Genomic DNA, 18,803 nt, shown 5'->3' with positions numbered 1-18,803 from the left:
GGGCAATTACTGGGTTACTTCGGTTCAGCACAGATGCTGCCATTTGAAGCCAGGTTATTGTAGGGCACAAAGTTTTCAATTCGTGAGCTACTTTTTTGTGTGATGACGATTTCTCTTGATGGTGAGTTTCCGTAGTACAATATGCAAGCAGAGTTGTAAATTTGGCTTCTGATGTTTTAACAGTTTTTTTACACACCTTATTCTGATCCTTCATATCAGAAATTATCACCCTAATCCTACCATTGACTTGTTCTTACGTATACGTGTTTCATTTTGTCGGTTCGTCTTGCTATAAGTAGAACAAACCGGAGCTATACAACATGCACGAGTGCTCTGAAGAAGGCTAACTTCATATTGCAAAATTACCGAGAAAAGGGTATTGCTGACTTTTGTTATGCATATGTATGTAGCGGTCATGACACCTTTTAAACCTCCTTCTAAGAACCTAAACCTTTGGGGCTGTTTGTCCTTGCCAAGCTGCAAGGCCCTGGCCCGACGCCAGAACAAACAGGTGCCGAGTCGTGGTGACGGTGCACGTAAGTGGGGACAATGACACCAATATGTCTTCATAAAAATAAAAAAAAGAGCGCGTCGTGCTCAGGTGAAAATCAACAACACACCACGTCAGCACGGTGCCTGTTGTTGTCGCTTGTGTTGATTGATAAACTGAGCTGAGGCACCTGGTAAGTTTACGGGACATTATAAAGCGGGCTTACTACATACATGTCATCCTCTCCTCATTTATCTGGATTGGGAATATATGTATATAATCCCATTGGTAGAAGGCAATGTGTTTGAATTAGACTATGTTGTCAGATGAACATCTTTAATGTAATCTGAAGGCCCAATCAACCAACCAACCCCTGTTGGCCAATGAACACTTACCTGGAGCGACAAGATATGATAAGTCTGTCAAGACCTGTATCGATATAAACGTCAGATCATAACAAGTCGGCAGAACAAAGAATAATGTGGCCAGTGACGTTTCTCACCCGACAAATACCTACATGTTGAGTTACGATCGGTTGATAAAGCTGGTTGCGTGCAAACAGCCATGTACAAACAGTGAAATACGCAAACAAAACTTTACAACATCATTAAATACTCGTGTGTATCTTAGCAAACTAGAAGCAGGTTACATCATATGTCCTTCGTCACATAGGATATCCATTCGCTGTTGTGATGTAAAAACCACAGAAGTCATGTTTACAGCCGCGTCGTGGCCCTTTTCTGGCCCAGTATAAACCTACTTGGGATCTCCTTTCTAAGAATAGATCGTTTTGGGTTGCCTTCGGCGTAAGTCGGGGTAGCCCAAAATGTTACCTTATATGGAAGTGACATTTGTTTTTAATTTGGTACACGTCACAGCGTTGCTCGCTTGCTATTGGCTGGGTCAGCATGGGTCAGAGAACGTACACAAAATGGCGTGTCGGATTACCGCCTGAACAATAGCAGGGCTGTCAACTCCTATCGATTTTCCGTGACGTACAGCTACGTCATAAGAAGGTGTTTACACCACATACCCAACCCCTCGTGACGTTGGCCAATCAGACGCCGAACATGCCACCTTGTTTTGCAACGTCGGGGTCCTCTGGTATAAATGCCTATTCAGCGGCGTAGGTGGGCAGTCTGAAACGTTCACATCCTGAGGAATACTCGATACGCTAGGAAAGGGTGACTGAATATCGTGGAGGATAGTTCAACTTTGAGGATATTTTAGATACGCCCCCGCTCGACCAACAGTATCGTTAGTCAACAATATTTATTTTGACCGCAGTAAAATTTCTTACCACCGCGATCGCCCACGTTTCTCACCTCTCGGCAAGCGACAAGACGCGGGACTGACTGCGCAACCAGGATTTCTGAATCATCTTACACAAGGTGAGATCTGATTTTCCACATTTTGGTTAATTTCCCACCGTATCTGATTTTGTACAACATTTTGACTGAGAGACTACGATCTGACTATGGCTCGAATGAATTAGTCGGGCGCGCGGCGATTTTTTTTCATTCAACATGGCGTGCCATGTAACGTTACCGGCCGCCCACCGTTCAGTGATTACAGTCGCCTCACAAACTCAAGACCTAGCCACGTTTACTTACATGTGCAGACAGATTTATAAAGATGGGATTATGGCACATGTTTCAGAAAGAGTATCTTCAATTCTTGTGAAATTTAGGTGACTGGGTGTGTATTGGAAAATGCACATGCAGTTCACATGTTTTCAACGCCGTCAAAAAAATTTTCGCACCACTTCGGCACTAGTCAATTGTATTACTATTTGTAAAAAAAATGGTTGGTAGATTTGCAGACTAATATCTGGGAATGTTTACAACTAGAGTGTACGGGATGAATATTCAAACGTGACAAGGCAAGGTTTGATTGGTGTACAAAAATATTTATGCAGTGCTGATGTTTTTTTTTCAGAAACATCCATGATGAAGGTACCAACATGCCTCGTCGATCCCATGGCTCCTGGCCTGAAATCTACTAAGGTAAGAACAAACCTACATCATGATAAAATCACGTTTCTAGATCTTTCCTGCTATCTCGATCAGGGGTTCCCCCTTAGGTGCCAGCCAGCACAACGCGACACGTTTGGCGCTCTCGCGCCTTGCAAACAACCATGTTTGCTTTTGCCCCACCTTGCACAAACGCACTGAAAAAAATCTGATAAAGAAGCCAGGTACTGTTACACAAGCGTTACTGCCTATTAGACTATTTTTCAATAAATGACTTCAGTTGGACCTCCTACAGAAGTCAAACTGTAGAAGAAGAAAAAATACACCGTACAAATTATCCGCAATATTTTCGGAAATTTCCCGATATGTAAGAAAATATATACTGTGACTATAACCCATGTGTACAAATCTCATTGATTGGAGTAAGAACTTCCTAAAAAAAAACGTTGAAAAAATGTGGCTACAACATGTGAATGGTCTCTCGGGGATGATAGCCGAGATTCCACACACGTAACAGCGAACATGAGCCCGCTCCAGCGCGCTGCGTCACAGGGGTCCTGACCTCACACATACTTGATTAGCTTGTGTACTGCCAACCGATCTGGCAAGCGGCCAACTCACGTTGCACTGTGGCAAACACACCAGTTATCCAGCCCATAAACCCCCATCCACGGATCATACTCGCTAGCTAGCCGCTTACACGTCTAAACAAGGTTGAATTTTGTTGATTTTACCCGTCCAAAATTACAGTACTCTAGACTTGTTATTTCAAATCCGCCCCATTTTTGCAATCGCTAATCACCTTACTCTTGTTAGCACTTATGTCAACATCACAAGACTTACGTAATTAACGATGCTGAATTGTAGGGATCACCGAAAAAAGTCAATATTTTTGGACATGGCATGTTTTCTGTCTACACCGAGGATGTTTGTTTATTCATCACAACAATGCACTCCCACACATCTCTGGCAAAATGAACCACTTGTGTAAACATTAGTCACATGGGGCAATTGTCTGTCGTTTCCGGGCCTTTACCTGGTCATACCTGTCCGGGGGTCATTCACCTGACGTTGTGGTTTGGGTCCGGAAAATGTTCATCTCGTGTCACGTCCCGGTATTGTTTACTACAGACAAGGTGCGGTGTGTGGGCACGGTTATCAGACAGGTGACTAACATAATCCAACAGGCACACACTATAAACACAGTCTGGGGGTCCCCTGTCCGTTATTTCATCATCACATGTTGACAGTCAACTTGTTGTTCCCAGAGTTCCGATCGTAATATTTTCCCATTGTTTAAGTATGTCGGGTGCGGAAGCGTTTGTGAAGTGTCCCAATGTTACCATTTACAACAGGAATGTACGTATGATCAGGTTGTGTTGGTTTGGCAGACTCTAATCTAAAGCACGCTTAATTTTCAAATTTACGCCGTCTGCACTGTAGATTTAATGTTATGTTTTTTGTTTTCTCCTCAGCTGGTTGAAGTGGACACAAAAGTGAGGAAGACTCTGACCTTCACACTGCCGTCCCCCACGTCAGACCTGGACTGTGTGGTGCCAACTGGCGCAGAGTACTTACAAGACGACCAAGACATTTCTATCGGTGAGTCCAGACATCTTTTCACTTGATATTTATTACTAACAAAGCTTTTTGGTGAACAGGGTTTTCTTTTAAATCTCCAGAGCTTTTCACAAATTATTTTTCTTTTACTAATTTGTTTCTTCTTTGCTCTCACGTTTCTCGCGTTGTTTGTCTTTTGCTAACTTATCTTTGCAATTTTTAATTAGTTCTGTCAACAAATCCGCGTATGTAATCAGTCGCATTCCTGGTCATGGATGAATTATGCATGAAACGTTTCAGATTACGTCGGATTGGCAAAATGATTATAAACGCGATCTTTAATCCAAAACACACCTGATCCAAATTGTCCACTGGAACGGTTCCAGTTTGGCCATCTTGTGGTTTGTGGTACCCGTCGTTTGTGTAGAATATACGCGCCCTCAGAAGGCCCGGGGCAGTGGTGGGTGGGACTCCCATGGGCTTCTGAAAAACAAGACATCTCATTTCTGTGTAATCCAAACAAGCTGACTCACTGAGCATGGCTGACCTTGCAGCTTTGCCAAGAGATAAGCTAGCCTTGCCTGGCAGTAATGAGATACGAGAGCGCGCGAAGGACAGATCAAAACCCGTCTCCTCACAATTGCACAGAAGGTCATCTAAACACCCAATCAAATACCAGCCCCCAAAATAGTCTTCTTGAGTCGCTGACAAGGTAAAATTAGAAACCTGAGCCCCACTATCGCCTGGATACAGGCACGGTATCAGTGTGCCTCTCTGTTTTTCACTTAGTAAAGGTGTTTCCTATTTACAGGGATTATGGGTAACCTTTCGGCAAGTCGGTGCCTAACAATATCAGTAAAGTGAATGGAGAAACGGGCCCAGAATTTCTATGATTGATTCCGTTTGCTTCCTACAACATCGACTCAAACTGAGAATACGACATTAGCGTTGAATCCCACATGTGTTCATTCAATAAGCCGAATTCGATACTCCCCAAGAAAGCTTTTCTCATTCAAATCAGGCATCATCTGGTCTGGCTCGGGGCCCTCTAGGAGGCGGGATTTGTGACGTCACGCGTGGGCGTCCGTCTCTCACTAGACGTGACCAAATATGGTAGCGCTCAAACAATGCTTATGTATGATGTCACCCGCGCCAGCCTTCATTCATAAAACTGGTGATCGTGCCAGACGACCGTAACATTTGAGTACACCGCGGTTCGGGAAGGATGGTTCTTATCAGGGGTACGCACACTTCCCAAATTTCTTAGGCCACTCATTACTAAACCTGTGCGCCTGTGCTGACTTGATCATTCTGGCTTCTGTTTTCGCTTGGGACGGCAGCACGATTCGCCTCCTCTCCCATTTCTACTGGCCGTCCGCCACTTTTTGAAGTATTTTATTTACTTCGGCTCTGGTTTTTCCATGTCTTCAGGTATTTTTTTTTTCGCCGGAATTTGCTGGCGACATTTCTTATACCGTTCTTTTTTTTTCTTGTATGCTTTGTGTATTAGGTTACCTTCCGCTGCTAACGCTACATGGTCTTTATGTGAATCACTCTTCACTCATACTCATAGTGCATGTGTTCGGTCGTTGCCCTATTCAAAAATAGCTGTAACTTTTTAAACTGTTTTCTTTTTAACTGTTTTCTTGTGTTAGATGTTTCCATTATGTAGTTCTTTGCTCGTATTTTAAACACTAGTTATTTGTTGTTTAAGTAATCAAATTGGAATTTAGTTACCGAATGCCTTGTATGTCATCCGTTACCTATTTATGTGGCCGAGGTCAGGCTTGAAGTGATTGCGACAGCATGTCACCAGGCCGTGCAAAGCTATACGTGTTTATCCAAGAGCGCTAGCTTACGCCTGAAGGCCGCCAGTGTCCCCTTTGTGTGAGTTTGTACTTCGTGATGTTCCGCAACTGGAACGCCCTTCGTGTTGACTGACAGCTCACTGTGGATGACGCGAGAAATAAAGCGAGCTTGTTATGTTTTGTCTTCACAGATTTGCACCCAGCCATTCCACCAGTCACGCCTGGCACCAACGCTCTCATGACTGAGTGTCTCAAGCAGAGCTACAGCAGCTTCAAGGAGGAGCGACAGAAACTTGGCATCCTCAAAGGTGAACATCATTTTTTTAAGGGGACTTGGGGAAACACCGTTGGTTCTTGGGAAAACACCGGGAGTAATTTGCTACATACGTCACCATGGGCTGGGCATTAGTGCCTCAGGGCGACGGCTATTTTTTAAAGTGGGTCTGGGTTTCACGTAATTATACCTCCCCCGAGAACAAATTAACAACAGATCAATATTTACTTGAACATAAAACGTTTTAAAGTTTTTGCTAGAAATAGATTGTTAACCATAAAACGTATTACTTGTAATTTGTTCCTCTACGCACATCCAGATCGTTAAATTTGAAGTGATACTTACCATCGCAATGTTTTTATATTTATTTTCATAGATCCTCGCCAGTGGTCTGACACCCAGGTCCTACAGTGGGTCTCCTGGGCATCCAGGGAGTTCTCCTTGCACGGAATCAGACCCTCCAACTTCACAGTGACAGGCAGAGAGTTGTGCTCCATGGACAAAGACAGGTTCCTCAGCCTGGCCCCTCCGTTTGTAGGAGACATCCTGTGGGAGCACCTGGACATGCTACAGAAAGGTAAATAATCGTCATGCATTTCAATAACCCGAAATTTCCAGTTATTTCTGTTCATTAAATTTTATAGTTAGGTCGACCCTGAATCGTAACTAAGCCGTCCTTTCTTCCTCATGTGTTTTCTACAGAAGTGGACGAAGACAAACAACAGGAGTTTGTCAGCAAGACCACAAACATTCCTTTGGAAAGTGTGCCAGCCAATTTCTACGAATCCGTCTGCATGCCTGACTTCAATGACTTCCTGGCCAGAGGAGCGTTGCCCGGGCAGGCCTACTGTGGAGGCGTCCCTATGTTGGATTCACAGCTCATGGAAGGCACCAGCTACCAGATCTCAGAATCTCTACAGACCTTGAACGACATCAACGCAGAAGACCTGCTACCAACGCACAAGATCAAGACCGAAGACTCCGACTACTACAGCTGGGCATCTAGCACCCCCTCTCCCTGCTCATCATACCAGACAGAGGAATCCTACGACAGCATTGTCCCTGAATATTACCCCACATTCCAGCGAAACACCAAGCCCATGCAGTCCGGAGGACAGGCATATGAGAGGCCAATCAGAGGTAGGCATCAAATACCTTTATTGACAAGAATTTATCTTTTGAAGTTCCAATTGTTGTCGGGTCCTGTTGAAATTATGCACATATTTTACTTGACATTCTTCTAACATTGTATTGTCCAATTTGTGTTTTTTTAGGAAAGTTCGGAGGGATAAACAACACGTACCAAGGCGAGTACAACAACAGTAGTTCTCCCTATGGCAGCTTCAACCCTTCAACAAGCAGCGGGCTGCAGCGGGTCCCCTCCTTCTCCTCCCTCAACAGTAGCCACGGCAACGGAGATTTCAACGACTTCTCATTCAACACCCAGGAGTCCAGACCGCAGACAGCTGAACCCGGCAACCCTGTCATCCAAGCCGCCGTGTTGGCCGGATATTCTGGTGAGTGTTGGGATAAAGACACCCTCACAGTTCCTATGTTGTAGTTGGGGGAGGTTGGGTAGGGGTTACAACCTTAATTTTAAACAGAAAACACGGTCTGTATCAACTTAGTGGGAGGATAAAACTCAAGACAGGGATTTCTTCTGTGTTAGGCAAGGTCTCTGTTGGATTAAGGTCAGCTGCTGTAACTTTTCAATGTCAATATAGGTACTTAATTGACACGTGTGAAACAAGATTACTTAATTTTTCTTGTCTTTATTTCAACAGGCAGTGGCCCCATCCAGCTATGGCAGTTCCTGCTCGAGTTGTTGACAGACAAGTCCTGCCAGCACTTCATCACCTGGACGGGCAACGGCTGGGAGTTCAAGCTCATCGACCCCGACGAGGTCGCCCGCCGGTGGGGCATCCGTAAGAACAAGCCCAAGATGAACTACGAGAAGCTGAGCCGTGGTCTTCGCTACTACTACGACAAGAACATCATCCACAAGACGTCAGGGAAGCGGTACGTGTACCGGTTCGTGTGCGACCTGCAGAACCTGCTGGGGTACACACCGGAGGAGATCCACGCCATGGTCGACCTCAAGCCCGTGCCCAGCGATGATGAGGACGACGAGAAGTGAGCCAGAGGTCGAACTGAACTTTGAATCCTGGCTAAAGCAATGTTGACTTGATCAGGTCTGGCTGTGTGACACACGGTCTTACATTTCTTGTCCGTCCAGCATTCGTGTTGGCGGGCTACTTTCTCTGGCTCACTTGGCGTCGGTTCTGTACTGACATGTTAAGGGCCATGCTCTTGGCCTAAGTGCAATACGACATTCGCATGTGTGCGGTTTACGGTCCACTGTTGGGACCTACCAAGTGTTCTTTCGGGCCGGTCCCGTAGTATGACCTAACAATATTCAGGGTTTGTACGAACCAGCCCGGGGAAGTAGAGTCGTATTGTGGGTGCCACCCAAGCTAACAAGAGGGATGTAAAACACTTCGTTGGCATTTGTCTGACAATTGTGTATTTAACCTCACTTATTCACTGCCAAACAGAACTGTGTACAATCTGAGTGAGCAGCTAGCCACTCATATCCATTCCTGCTAAGATCTGTTCCCACCATGCAGTGAAATGACTCTAAAACTTGTGTCTTGTTTTCGATGTTTGTGAATATAGATGTCAAACTTTGTATATTTTTTATATCGGATTGACCTAAGAGTAAGATAACGAAGAAGTGATGCAGGCGTCAGGCTAGTTCTCCAAAGCAATATGTATTTTGGATGCTCTTGTTTGTTGCAGAGGGTTGAACTAGATTACAGGACCTGTATTTAACATGTTGCGAGGACAATGATGTTGATCGTCCAGAAATGTTTTAACGCCAAATGCACGGCGTATTACTTAGTGTACAGGTCCGGATGTTGAGTCATGTAAATATGTTGTTATTGTTCAGTTTCTGTTGTAAGCCTATTCGTGAAGAAAAATCAAACCTGGCTATGTGTCAGCCGTAAAGCGGCTGAATTTAAGGAAAAGAAGGAAACCATTCACAGTATTGTGGTTCGCAAAGGGACAAAGAATCATAGTCCTTGAGGACTTTATATTGAAAGTAAAGGGTATTTGTATACTTTTGTACGATACATAAAACGTTCTCTAAATTTATCTATATATATGTGTATACCAAGTGCCACTTAGTGAAAGTGTTGAACTTTGTACTTTTTATACGTATGTTGGAATAAATTATACATCATCGTGAATCAGAATCTGTTGTGTACTATTTTTAAAGCATTTACTATTATTTCGAGGAGAAACATAAACTTTCCATAATTTGAATGAAAAAAATGTAGAAAGGGGAAACTTTAACAGCCAAATACTCCTAGTGTAAGCCAGACTTAATTTTGCGGTGTTTATACATGTATTCCCAAGTTATTGAATCGTGACAGGGAAATGTGAGGACAGTCGTGATGCCGTAATGCCTGATGAATGCACATTCTTAGTAAAGTAACGGCCACTAACGCGATGTAGTGAAAAGAATGAATACATAGCCTTAGGTAATGCGTGGGACGAGTAGAGTAAAAGACCCATTGAGAATAAGTCAGAAGTAAGGCGCTCCGTGCGGCCAGCTGTGGGTGTCACGACCCGACCATTACTCACAGTCAAACACACAATAGGCATGATATATTCATGTGTAGCATGGAAAAGGGTTTGGACTTCTCAGAACTCTTGGTAGTTGATGATGTCATAGGAATGGCACACACCCAGTCACTGCTGAATGGGCGCTCTCACCACGTATCGACATGTGGTACCCGTCGTAGCGATCATCGAATTCCACCGAGGGTTTGCAAATCTCTCTGATCCGATTACCAGAACATATAATGGAGAGTCGCGTTCCTCGGCGTAAATCGTCTGTTTCAGGCTAACTGTTACCAACACTTACAGTTAACTGTAGACCCGAAAACTTATTTTCATTCCAAAGTACTAAGGAAGATAAGAACAGTCGCGAATGATCGCGAATAGGCCAATTTCCAACTCCTCACGTAACACACGTGTGGCACATGTCCTTCTCTGTTGTGTACCACTTACGTAAGTAACCGTCACCAAGGATCACCAAGCTATGACGCAGGATCTCCAAAAATTAGAAATAATCTAATAAACAACCGACATTCAGAAAATGTCACAACGTTGGGATTGTAGAGTCGTAAGACGTCATCAGAACATTTTTTGTAGGAGAGTGTCTGTGAACGTAAGATGTGTTGTATGTAATCATGACTAGACTGGCAAGACGTGGGTTGGATTCGTGATGTCACATAATATTAATAGTAAGAAATACATAGAACAGACGGTCCATGACGCAGGTTATTCGCAACTCGCAGTCTATTGATGGCAAGGTCATGGTAAGGCTAGATTGGATTGGAACAACCTGATACTAGTCCGCTCCTTTGCCTTATATCTTGTCTCTATCACTGACTCCATCTGTTGCTAGAAAAAAAAAGGGAATTAGGTTTGTATATAAAGTTAGGTATGTTTGCATGTATGTATCTAACATAGTATGTTGAATGATAAGAGCACCCAACCCCCTAGTGGCTTTCTTTGGTACTGTAGCAGAACGTCCGGTATTGATATCTCTTTTCTATGCGCCACCGAAAGCCTCTGAAATTGGTAGGGACTACCACTAACGTGTGAGTGCTGTTACGAAATGCAAATGCTGTGCAAAGTCACAATTAAAGTGCAATAGTTTAAATCACATGCACTTAGCACACAAGGGTAAATCGTGGGTGGTGAGAGAGCAGATACCCTGCATTGCCAGGACAAAAATTTAAGGCATGTTTGCCTTCGTCGCCGGTATTTGCACGGGAGTGATGCAGACGTGGCGGTAACGCTACACCCCTCTTGACTCAGCGCTGTCTGTCTGTCTGCTTATCAATCCATCCGATACTGCGTGTACAGAAAAACAAGACGTCACACCTTGTCACTTGAACACGTAACATAAACAGTCACGTAGGAGAGCAGTTGCCAAGTGTCAGGCCAACAAAAGAAGACTCGACGTTCAGAAATGTGGTGAACCTAGAGGCCGAGAAAACTTTTTAGGGCGCTACACTGACTCACGCAAACAAAAGGGTGAATTTAATCTGACATTTATGAGAGGCATTGGCGTCACTTTCACAAGGAGTTTCAGTGACCAGTATTGGATAAAGTTTTTTTTCCATCGATGACTTAAACAATAGACAGGTTCTACATTGTAAGTTTTCAAGCAGACATTCAGCCATTGTCTTTGATTAGGCTATAGCATATTTCTGCGAATATCATGCATGACTGTCCACATAGAGTTCTTCGAAGATGACCTCCTTTTGACCAACGTTTTACCAATTCGTAGAAGGGGGCGTAACTTTCACGCATTGTCTGTATTTTGACAACAGTATATTTCTGCGAATATCATGCATGACTGCCCACATTGTTCTCCGAAGTTGACCTCCTTTTCATCCATTGTTTTACCAATTCGTAGAAGGGGCGTAACTTCTGTCCGTCCAAAAATTGATTGGATATTGATCAATTCCACGAATAAGTTGAAAAGGTGCATCAACCTGCTGCACTCCCCCCAGTCCCCACTCCATACCGCCGTTTCGCTGGGCACACAGATCATAGCGGACTTGTACAGCGGTCAGAAATTATCAAGTGGGGTCTCTAGTCCTACTGATCCTCACTACGTTACACATTCACACAACAGACAGGTCCGTATGGCACTCAGAAGGGACCAGTACTAAGTGATGAGAATTACTGCTGACTCTTTACCAAAGCCATATCAAAGACTGAAGTAAAATTATGAGGGTGGTTGTTAGGTTGTTTAGTTGGTTGCTTGGTCGGACGGTCGGTGAATAGTAGGAGAAGTCAGTATATGAGTATATGACAGAATATTACACACATTATGTGTCTTGAATAAGACACTTGGTTGTTTGTGTGTAGAACTTTCCTATTCAGTGATTTACCAACAGTGGTCCAACTGTTCACGGACTCTAAAACAGTTTGCAAATATCAAGCAGACATTCAGCCATTGTCTGTGATCGGACAATGTTCAGCATGTTTCTACGAATACTATGCATGACTGCCCACATGCAGTTTTCCGAAGTTGACCTCCTTTGGACCAACGTGTCACCAGTTCGTAGAAGGGGACGTATTCAGAAGTTCCGACCGCGTCCAAAATTAATTGATTCCACGAATAAGACGTGTCTAAGTTCCTCACTGCGATACACATTCATACAGCTTGACAGACAGGTCCGTATGACACTCAAAAGTGACTAGTACTAAGTGATGAGTTACTGCTTACACTCTTTACCAAAAAGCGTATCAAAGACTGTGGTAAAATTATGGTTGGTATGTTGTTTAGTTGGTTGCTTGGTCGGACGGTCGGTGAACAGGAGAAGTCAAAGTAAATCAGGCAGTATATGACAGAATAGAATACCGTGACAAGTGACAATATGTAGTCTTGAATAAGACACTTGGTTTTGTGTAGAAACTTGGTTGTGAGTAGAACCGTCCTATCCAGTGATCTACCAACAGTGCTGAAACTGTTCAGTTCAGCTAAGTTCACGGACTCTAAAACAGTTTGAAGTTGGTCTTTATTTCAGATATGTGACGCGTTGTGGTGATATTTCATATTGCCAGTGTAAACACTGTACGTTTCTTGTTTCTTCGGTGATCACAGTACAATGTGTACAAAACAGACGAGCTGAAGGCGACCTGCGTCTGCTCGGATTAGTAGACTACGCATTCTAGTCTAGAGTCTAGTGGTCTCGATGTGAACGTCCTGTGTCAACTTTTTCACTTATAAACACGGGCGGTGTGATTCATAAATAGACAAAGTTTGTGCAGAAAATACCGGATAGGGCACATTTGTTGCCCTAATTGTTTTAAAGTACTCTGTACAAATATAACTTAGTTTCTTACGCACAGAAGCTACAGGAATGCTGTGATAAGTGACGTGCAATGACGTAAAAAGTTGGCGAACACGCACTTGTGACAGTTACGCCGTTCTACCTAGGTGAACGAGTTGTTTATGAAGAGGTGATTGTATTGAACAAGCCAGGCGATGGCCCTATCTTCGTCGTTGTGTCAATAAACCACGTGCGTCAGTACATATGGGCGGGGCTTCAGATCTGGGGCAATCTGCGTCCACCTGGTAAAAACATTTGATCAAATCAAACAAACCAAAGTAAACCAAAGAACATTTGAGACTGTCAGTGAAAAGTTGTCACTGACAGTCTCAAATGTTTACTGACAAGTGATTCCCAAGATGGAAGTTTTGCGCGTTGTTGTTATAGCAAAGGATTTGTGGCCCACGGCGGTTTGCACAATAGAACTGGTATCAACGCGTAGTAGTAGAGGTCGAAGAAAGTCGAAGCAACTAAAATCCAAGCAGATGTTGTGAAGAAAAACTATAACGTTTACACTATAAGCTGCCTGTTACAAACTGTTATTATTCAGCTCTAGTAATAGATGAATGCGCGGGCCTTATTGCCTGCTAAACATGCGTTTTTGGTCCTTATGTTGATGCAAACAATACAGCAAATACAGCACAATAACCAATAGGTAGCCTTGGAGGGCATCAAAAAGCAGAAGATCCAGTGCAGCAGGACGATCTGCTCGCTATTCCAGATTACACAGCAGTCTAACATGTGGAGTTTGTTATATTCTCTTCGTGAGTGATCGTACCTGACCTTAGGGTAAAGTAGGAAGGATCACCGGGGTCGGCAGTAAGAGGGCGGGGGTTCACCTGAGACGTACATTTTATCTACATTTTTAAAAACTTCATCCCCTTCCACCACATGTTCGCTTCACCGCAGAAGTGGCAATGGTTGATTACCTAGCAAAGAAAGACAGCTAACACTAGTAATAGAGCATTGTCAGACGACACGTGCGCATATGAACGGTGAGTCAACGAGGACACCGTCCTTTCTTGGAAGTGACTTTGTGCTTTTCATGTTATATCAAGTGGAACTGGTCTTCAACAGGTAATCGTGACTGTGGGGTCACGGTCGTTGGTTAAACTCAAAAGTTTTAGAACAGAACGGTCAGTCAGGGACATCACTCAATCAAACAACTGAAAGCTTTTAGTAGAACACTGGTCTTTCTTGGAAGTACCAGATCTCTATGAACAAATCATTGAAGCGGCCTTTCACAGATTTATTTAGTTTTTCACAGATCAGATCCGACATGCTGTCGCTACAAACAGACGAGCATTGTTTGACTACAAAAGGGTACAGATAAAAAAAAATAAGTAGCCATGTTTGTGTTCTCGGAACATGGCCTTCTGTCACTGTTCAGTGATTATGTGTAACACAGGCCCAGCTGCAGGAATTAAAGAAATACTGAGTTTATTTTAGATTTGTCAACATTACACTTGAACAATTATACCAAATAATTAGGGGCGTTTGGCATGTTGAGGTTTGTAGATGGTCCACTTCATATACATGCAGTTAAACTTGAAAGTTACAGGACGGCCTAAAGGGTCCTTGTGTGAGTAATAATACTATTACAACACAGATGATTGATTTAATTTCTTGATATGAGTTCCATTTTTATACCCAACTACACATCCACAAAAGTTCACTACACGCAGAAACATCAACAATCAAACACAAAGAAGAAGAACCGCATCCACCCTTAGAGGTCTGATTGGCTGACCCCCAGGGGATAGAGAGGGGTTAACGATCTTGTGGTCAGCCTGTTTCCCGTATACGTAAGTACTATGCGTCAACACAGCAGTAATTGGCTCCTCACGAGTGGTAAGAATATACCATGACACCACAGTCACGACCGGGAGATCCAGAATGACGTCATGATGATTGAAACAAATGAAATATCGAACTTTAGGTTAGCGTTCGCTCCTCTGGAACGTTTGTAATGTAATGCCAATCTATATGTGTGTAATGTTTTCATCCGATACCATAAACGGCGCCACTTGTGTTGTTGTTGAGCACGGCGTGATCAGATGTTCTCTTTATCGGGACCACCACACATTACCCTGCTTTCCTCTGCCGCTACAGCAGTTAGTAAACAAGGTTTTATCACAATCACCATCAAGGCACGGAGCAGGGCTTTAGATACCGACACGCACGCTTCAGACAAGTTGGTCAAAATATCAATACGTGTGGGCGGACCTTTTAAAATTCCTCTCCCAATATCTCTTCGTCACATACCTTAATCAATCTCAAACACTCCAAAGTCGATCGAGCTATGAAATCGTGACTGTGGACAGACACACATAAAGAACGTATGCATATACATATACAGACAGGGGCAGTCAAATACGGACTGTGGAAAGGCACACGGCTCAAACTAAGTGGGGTTTGGGTGACTTGTGTCACATCTAGCAGATTAAAGGAGTCCTAAATTCCATAAAAAAGTGTTATTTTCCGATAGATATTAAGTTTTGGAAGTAAAACATGCATGCTAGATCTACTTCACATTATACAATAAAGTACCCACAAGTCTCGAGTACATAAAAAGCATTCAACATTCTGCTAAACTCCCCAAGCATTGTTTGATCAAATTAAGTAAGCTCAGCCTATTGCTGAATACAATGTGTCTGACATGGCCTGATAAAAGTTCGGTTAAAAAAACAATCATTGAGGGGCGATGTTAAAAACAAAGCTTGTTATGTGTTGCTTGATATCTTGGAAATCGTAAACAATTGGCGTTCTTTTCTTTCACATCGCCCCCCATTTATGCCGAAAATATTCACGATGAAGGAAGTGTCTCTGCGTATAGGAAATGCCTGGATGTGTTTAGTCAGTGTCATATCGTTTTACAAACACACCTAGTTCGCTACAAGTGAAGTAATGCAAAAAGCTAAGGTTCCTGATTTTGAATTCATTGATACATAATCTATTGGAAAATAACACTCCCTTCTGGAGTTGAGTACCCCTTTAAAGGCAAGTTGAGACCATACTAGCAGATCTTGGCTGATGCATCTATGATCTATACTCTGCGTTACATCAACCCAGCGGCTGAATTCTGAGACTAATGCCAACCCACACCCAGACTTTCAGTCCCATCTACCATATCTACGGTGCGGTGTATCTGTGACAAAGACAGATTGTTAGTCTGGTCTTACCCATACAATGGTTAATCCCATGACTGTCTGACGAATAGCCTTGCCCCTAACCCCGAGAAATTGCTTGTACAAAGCCAACATGTGCCAAGGTTGGCTCATGTAAATATACGTGGGTAGAGAAGTAGAGCAGGCTGGGCCGAACCCCGCAGCTGTGGTGTCACAGTGACGTGGTTAGACTCACAGGTTGTCTGACTCCTGGAGCGCGCCTGAACCGGCACAACCTCAACCTCTGTTCCTCTATACTCTTCCGTGTTACACTGTCAGCCCACACTTGGAGGAACTTGGTGGTGTTTCCCCAGGCGTGTCAGACAGAAGGTCTTGATTTGTCTAATCTGACGTATACGGTAGTCAATTTCCGGGACGTTTGTCCTTTAAAACTCATAAATTAGGAATTAGGGATGGCTCATGACATGCAGAGGATAATGATTACTAAATCTACGAAGAAGTGGTTGATAGGATTCTCAAATCTCGAGAAATGAACTAACTTTCATTCAGAGTTTCAATTTGTCACTACTGTTGTAATGTCCCCGAGAAGTTCCCATGGTCGGTGAAACGTGAAGAGCCTTCAATGTTTCTCATGGGTCTCGTTCTTACTTTGTGAGTTCTTATAAATCAGTTCTTTCGTGACATAATTCGTGACATCTATAAAATTGGCAGTTAGAAACGCATATGATGGCACAGTTGTGTTGCAAGAAAAGTCACCAAGGAAAACATGAACTACATTGACGATATCAAGCAGTCTTATTTCATTCGAGCACGCGTGTCAATGGACCGGGAAATCGTAGTCTCTACCAGACTGACTGCGCTGGCTATAATACGAGGCTGCTTCAAAAAGTAATGTCACTAGTTTCATAACAGGCTCATTTTTTCCTCGAATGAGTTGAAATTTGACACAAAGGTAAAGCCATATCTCCTTTTGAGATTGATATAGCTCACTTTGTTGTTCACATTTTTATGAGTGACTGACTTGAGTTCTAGCTGACCACACCCTTGTTATCCCGTCGAAAGAAATTAGAGGTTCAATTTATGTGCAATTGATAATGTCCTTAACTCACTTGTAGCTATTGTATGACGCTGAAATTGCACATGTATCAAGTTCTATTTCTTCATAAGGCACATGCACATGTTCACCTTTGAAATCCAATCATGTTTTCTTTTTTCGTTCCTTGGGTGAAGTGAGGTATGACCCCAGTCATCAGTGCCGTTAATCAGGGGTGGGCTGATTAAAGTTTCTGTAGTGGACTTTTCAATAGACAGAAAGAAATCAAACTTTGCACACTTCTTGGTCTTGAAACAACCGATAACTGTGCCAAGTTTCGTATCTTTTGGTTGATGGAAAATTAGTCTATAAAACCTTTGATAAACGAACCACGTATTTGGCTATTAATCAAACTGCCTGTAATATAGTAACTCGCTCCTTTCCAGCAGCAGTAAAAGATGAACCATTGGGAGTTCAGATATGAAAATAAGCATGTAACTTACAGAGACCTTATTTATTATACAGGTGAAATTTTGGCTTCCTACAGTAGTTATAAGAGGGTCAGATCTAGAGGAACAGATCTTCTGACAAACTTCCAGGGGTATGCCTTATCTTGAAATCAACTCAGTTGCTCATAAAAATGTGAACAAAAAACAAATTGAGATATTTTAATCTCAAGAGAATATATGCCTTTACATTTGTGCCAAATTTCATCTCATTCGAGGAAAAAATGAGCCTGTTACAAAACTAGTGACATTACTTTTTGAAGCACCCTCGTACGAAGAATGATTTGCCAATGGAGTTTTGCTACCAGAGGAGTTGGTCGGTCGGGGAAACATTTAGACTCTCTACCTTGGCATGGACTGGCTCCCCTGGCCAATTTCCCGATTTTTTTTGCCGAATTCTACGATCCCCGCAACCCCATAGGAAGGCCTGCAGAAAACCGCATCAGTACAACGCTGACAGAGCGAGGATGGGCGTTCTTATGTAGGTTATAGTTACGTTGGGCCCGAGCAAGGTAAAAACCTCCTTTGCAGTCGCACTTTTTAGTGAGCCTCTACCAGGCTTTACAGGTCACTGGGAAAAAAATAAAAGCTGGTCAAATAATACAGAAATCACACCAGAGGAGGACAGTTTGCGACCGAAGCCAGGCCGGTGGGCCAGCACTCCTAGGCCAATCAACTCCTACTAGGCTTTTATTCCTAACTTGGCCAAAGTTATTTAATTCTACTATCGGTCGGCCAGGCGGGAGTGGTAGAGACTGAAGGAGCCCCCTTTCCCAAGCACGACCCCAGGACGACCACACGTCAGTGGTGACGACCCGGGCACCTGTTAATCATCACCAGGCCTGGTTCTTATCGTTCTTATCCCCTGATCTCAGACCTGCAGACAGATGGATGAGGTTACTCTGACATGGGGACCTACCACGGAACTCCCTGTGACGTCAGAGGTAATTCTAAACAACAGGTGCGAAGACAACGGTACTTTTCCCTCAAGCTGGTATCATCATTAAGCCATTCAAGTGGTGGTTGAAGGGAAGGGATAACCTCAGAATTAAACGTATCAGACTCAGAGAGGTCGTCAACAACGTGATAGAACGAATAGAAAATCTGC

The 18,803-nt window shown here is 43.4% G+C and overlaps 1 protein-coding gene and 1 long non-coding RNA gene across 5 annotated transcripts; one reads left to right on the top strand and one right to left on the bottom strand.

Annotated features, from left to right (window-relative positions):
- The first annotated feature begins 1,606 nt into the window (after positions 1-1,606).
- LOC118413343 (protein c-ets-1-B-like) lies at positions 1,607-9,356 on the top strand. 4 transcript variants are annotated; one of them, XM_035816685.1, is made up of 8 exons: positions 1,607-1,881; positions 2,429-2,496; positions 3,939-4,065; positions 6,023-6,139; positions 6,482-6,682; positions 6,808-7,245; positions 7,380-7,622; positions 7,890-9,356. In XM_035816685.1, the coding sequence occupies exons 2-8, from the start codon at positions 2,437-2,439 to the stop codon at positions 8,240-8,242; spliced, it is 1,539 nt and encodes a 512-aa protein (XP_035672578.1). In that variant the 5' UTR covers positions 1,607-1,881; positions 2,429-2,436; the 3' UTR covers positions 8,243-9,356. The 4 variants fall into 4 exon arrangements, with proteins under 4 accessions (XP_035672578.1, XP_035672586.1, XP_035672594.1 ...); XM_035816693.1 differs by lacking the exons at positions 1,607-1,881; positions 2,429-2,496 and adding an exon at positions 3,691-3,822; XM_035816701.1 differs by lacking the exons at positions 1,607-1,881; positions 2,429-2,496; positions 3,939-4,065 and adding an exon at positions 4,891-5,264.
- LOC118413366 lies at positions 4,088-6,620 on the bottom strand. The gene is made up of 2 exons (XR_004830863.1): positions 6,451-6,620; positions 4,088-4,506 (listed from the first exon to the last, which is right to left on the bottom strand). It is a non-coding gene; the product is annotated as an uncharacterized LOC118413366 (long non-coding RNA).
- Positions 9,357-18,803: the final 9,447 nt, after the last annotated feature.

This window comes from Branchiostoma floridae, chromosome 1, assembly GCF_000003815.2.
Source record: "Branchiostoma floridae strain S238N-H82 chromosome 1, Bfl_VNyyK, whole genome shotgun sequence".
NCBI classification, from domain to species: Eukaryota; Metazoa; Chordata; class Leptocardii; order Amphioxiformes; family Branchiostomatidae; genus Branchiostoma; species Branchiostoma floridae.
Note: the sequence above shows the minus strand (reverse complement) of the source record. Positions and strands in the feature narration are given on the sequence as shown.